This window comes from Tuber melanosporum, assembly GCF_000151645.1.
Source record: "Tuber melanosporum whole genome shotgun sequence assembly, scaffold_19, strain Mel28".
NCBI classification, from domain to species: domain Eukaryota; kingdom Fungi; phylum Ascomycota; class Pezizomycetes; order Pezizales; family Tuberaceae; genus Tuber; species Tuber melanosporum.
The window spans coordinates 1-4,141 of NW_003298852.1; the positions used below are offsets into that span (position 1 = coordinate 1).

Here is a 4,141-nt window from a genome sequence, read left to right on the forward strand (position 1 = left end):
CTTGGGCATGCTGGAATAACCTCCAAGCAGACCTATTTACCCCTCATGGGTACCCCTTATCTATTGTCAGTGATGCTGATCACCATTTCACCGCCAGATTCTGGAAGCAAACCTTGACTGATCTTCGATCGAGCCGTTGCTCCGTCTTGCCATTGCCAATAAGTTACATAGCACACCACACATACCGACATTTTGCTCCACAGGGTAGGAGCTATTAGGTTCCAATGAAAATGGATTGCTTCAATTACGCAGTAAACTAGCCTAACCCACAATACTTGGAGCACCAGCCCATCATCTCACATCATGAATTGGTAGATATTGTAAATGAACTCAAGCGCCATAAGAGTGGCTCCTACCCCTCCCCTACCCTAACACCATTTCACTAACCCAACAAGAAGCCGGAACAAGATAGGAGAGAAAAAAAAGAAAAGGCCCCGCAAACAAGCGATAAGAGTAAAGCATTAAGCGTTTCAACCATAATTTAGGGAATTTAGCAAGGGACTGCCCTTGTTGAAGCAGAAGATATAGGTGGTGAAGGTGAATAAAAAAAAGTTAAAAAAGTAATAAGTTTAACCCAATTCCTCAAGCACACTCTCAATATCACCCATGTCAAAGGCATCCAGGCATTTCGTCCCCTCGCATACTTGAACAACTGGTTTTCCGCTGCCTTTGGCGGCAACATTTAACAGTTCCTTGTGGAGCTTATTTCTGCTCAGCAACCAATCCAACGAGTCCCCCCTGGCCGGATCGAGCTGCACAAGCGTAGTGTTAGTGAGAAGCTTTGACCGAAGTCTCTTGAGGTGTTTTTCTATAGTGGGGTCCTTAGGGTCCCCAGCAAGTACGACTGAGCGCATCCCCAAGTTTGACGCCACAATGGCGGGCATGAGAGAGGAAAACAAGAACGGATGTTGGAGTAATTCGGTTGAAAATGCGGAGCATGTTTGCTGGGCGTATTCCTCTAATTTTGGATCGCCGAGTAGGGTTCCCAGTCGGAACAAGTTGTTTGCGGATACTCCGTTTGTTGAGGGTTCTTGTGAGTCAAGACCTAGACAATCATCAACAATGGCTCGCAGTAAAACATTGACTCAAAGCCCACCGTCTTTCAACCTCAAGATCAAGTCGGATGCCCCTTCAGAGGTTGAAAAGAATCCCCCATTCTCCGCATCCCAGAAGGCATCGATCTGCTTCTGCTGCAAGGCATCCGCCCATTGCAAATACTCCACATCGAATGTCGCCTCATACCTATTATATAATCATGTCAGAAAGACCAAATAAATAACCTGCAAGGAGCGCTCACATGCACAGCAAACCGGATATCAAGAATGCGTAATCATCAGCAAACCCGTCAGCTTCCCCTGGACCATCCCTATAAACTCTCTTCAAAATTCCTGTCTTCTCATCATACAAATTCTTCCGGATAAAAGATATTGCCTCCTCTGCATTCTTTTTATACAATTGAGCTCTACGCGGATCTGTGGACTCTAGCACCCCAGCAGCTTTAGCCAACGCGGCGATTGCTAACCCGTTCCAACTAGTAACAATCTTGTCATCGAGGTTTGGTCGAGGTCTTTCCTTCAAACGATGCTGAAGGAGCTTTTGGCGAGCAGAACTGATAATGTTGGTGATTCTCTCAGCACTCATGCCATACATTTTGCTCAACTTCTCGGGCGTTGAAGCGACAGATAGCACATTCTAAAGGGACCTGTCAGTTCATATTCTTCAACACTCCACCGAAACATAAGCCCACCTGTGCAATAAATTCGTCGTGTGGGTCATTGGCTGGATCTACATTGCCGTCTCTGTGCACATTCCAATACCTGGCGCAAATCGACGCATCCTGTTCTCCAAGCATAACATCAAATTCTTTTCTTGTCCAGACATAAAATGCCCCTTCTTCATAACTTGTCAGATATTTATGTAGAAAGCTATGTGGGAGCACAAACCTCGTTTCTCAGTATCCGCCTTTCTATAAAGTGAGTCCGCATCCTCTGACGAATAGAAAGCACCATCCGGGCTCTTTAACGCATCCAAACACATATACTCTGCGATATCATTCGCCGCCTCGAGCATTGCCGGCGACTTTGTTACCAGCCAAGCATCGATATAAATGCTGAGAAGCTGCGCCTGGTCGTAGAGCATTTTCTCAAAGTGGGGCAAGTTCCAATTTGCAGTAACTGAGTACCGAGAAAACCCGTGGCCTATATGATCATGTATTCCACCTTTCGCCATGCCCTACGTGAATTGAAGAATATTTTAGCATCTTGAAAGTCTCCTAAAAGAAGGGAAGGTATAGACTACTTGAAGCGTATCAATGACCATCGACTTTGCATTCTCACATTCCATTTCGCCCACAATATCTTGAACAGTCGCAGGGAAGGTTCCCAGACGCAACAAGAAGGCCAGGTTAACAGGAGTAGGGAACTTGGGCGCGTCTAAATTCCAGTCTTTAACATCAAATTCAGCAGACTAGATAGAGAAACCTACTTCCAAACCCACCATACAGCGGGTCATAGCGAGCCATAAAGTGCTGGTAGGCTTCCTCAAGCAAGTCCAACTCTAACCCATCGCCCGGCTCACCCCCCGTTCCTTTAAGCCCTTCGTCTGTGAATTCTTTCAATTGGTTCAGGATATCGGATGCAGATGCTACGCATCGTTCGTGTTGTTCCTTCCATACGTTTGCAATCTTCCTAAGCACTTCCAGAAACCCAAGCTGATCTTTCATCCCGCCGACCGCACTTGGGCCTGGCCAATAAGTCCCACCGAACACCGGTTGGAGATCTGGGGTGAGGAAGACATTGAGCGGCCAACCACTAGAAAATACGTCAGACCAGCGATAAAACGGGGTTTTCATAGTGGTCTAACCCTGATCCTGTCGTTGCTTGTACCTGGGTCTAGGTCAACAAAGCCCAACCCTTTGGACAATTACTTAAACTCACAAAGTTCATATAGATACGGTCGATATCCGGCCTCTCCTCTCTACCAAGCAATGTTAGACTTTGTCAGCCCTACGAGATGGTAAGAATTGGTACCTGTCGATCTTTATGGGGATAAAGTTCTCGTTCAAAATCCTAGCGATCTCTTCGTTTTCAAAGCTCTCACGTTCCATAACCTAACACGAAAGCAAGAAGGCAGTTAATAAGACGATCCACTCCCCGCGAAGATACAGCCCCTCTGGGTAATCCGGATTGAACGGTGCGACTCGACTTACATGACACCCTAATCGTCAAAGTTCGTTAACTACCGGAGCAAACACCCCGGCCCTCCAGAACACGATCGTGTACTCACAATGACAAGCCGCATACCCAATACTAACAAACACAATCCTGTTATTCTTCTTCGCAAGCTCCAGCGTCTCCTCATTCCACAGCTGCCACCGAACTGGATTATACGCATGTCCACGAACCTAATAAACTCGCCACACAAAATCAGCCCCCTTCCATCCCTTCCCTCCCCCCCCTTCAAACACCAACAATATCAAGGGCAAGAAAATAGGGGAAAGGGAAAATTCCAAACCTACATAAGGACTCTGACTCTTCAATAGCTGATTAGGTTTCAATTCCAACTTATCCTTAGCTCCAGAAGCTTCTTCCGAAGCCTCACTCTCCGCACTCCCACCCCCGGCCCCACCACCCTTACCAACAACAGAAGAGGTAGCTTTACCCCCCGACGAGGCAGATATCGGGGTTGGTAAAGCCACCGGCTTCACGACGCCCTTGGAAGCCATGATTTATTTTATTCCCCAGGAAAAAAGGTTCAAATAAAAGGCGTACGATCAGGCGACAAACGTTTGTATGAGGCTCTTTAGTTCCCTAAAGAGGGAGAGAGGGAGGAAGTGAGGCTTAAAGGTAGGGCGATAAGGGATACTGTACTGTACGAGTACTCGAGATACGGCACGATAACTCCAATAAATGAAGACGGAAGAGGTGGTAGCGAAACAAGAAAAAAAAGACGGAGGGCGGGCGCGATAACGATAAGCTCCACCCGGATGCAACGAAATAGGAGATGCCCTCCAGGGTAAGTTACTGTACAGTAAGCCTGGGACTCTACAGCAGATGATCCGGGGGAGAGAAGGGATAGGGCGGGGGTGGGCTTCAGACAAAGAAGTCGGTTAGTATGATACAATAATAGCACTAGTAGCCGT

General features: G+C 47.1%; 1 protein-coding gene; it reads right to left on the reverse strand.

Annotated features, from left to right (window-relative positions):
* Positions 1-219: 219 nt before the first annotated feature.
* Positions 220-3,919, reverse strand: GSTUM_00005275001 (uncharacterized protein). XM_002837377.2 has 13 exons: positions 3,518-3,919; positions 3,272-3,403; positions 3,030-3,109; positions 2,937-2,976; positions 2,863-2,885; positions 2,485-2,810; positions 2,299-2,432; positions 1,944-2,232; positions 1,748-1,893; positions 1,533-1,692; positions 1,298-1,460; positions 1,097-1,242; positions 220-1,045 (listed from the first exon to the last, which is right to left on the reverse strand). The coding sequence occupies exons 1-13, from the start codon at positions 3,722-3,724 to the stop codon at positions 570-572; spliced, it is 2,322 nt and encodes a 773-aa protein (XP_002837423.1). The 5' UTR covers positions 3,725-3,919; the 3' UTR covers positions 220-569.
* Between the last annotated feature and the right edge of the window lie 222 nt (positions 3,920-4,141).

Bases quoted from the DNA above. Each gene is read 5' to 3' on its own strand.
- GSTUM_00005275001 (XM_002837377.2), bottom strand. From the start codon at position 3,724: ATGGCTTCCAAGGGCGTCGTGAAGCCGGTGGCTTTACCAACCCCGATA. The intron at 2,433-2,484 runs GTAGGTTTCTCT...ACTGGAATTTAG, and splicing joins GCTGTATGGTGGGTTTGGAA to ACGCGCCCAAGTTCCCTACT. The intron at 1,461-1,532 runs GTTGGAACGGGT...ATCCGCGTAGAG, and splicing joins CGATGACAAGATTGTTACTA to CTCAATTGTATAAAAAGAAT.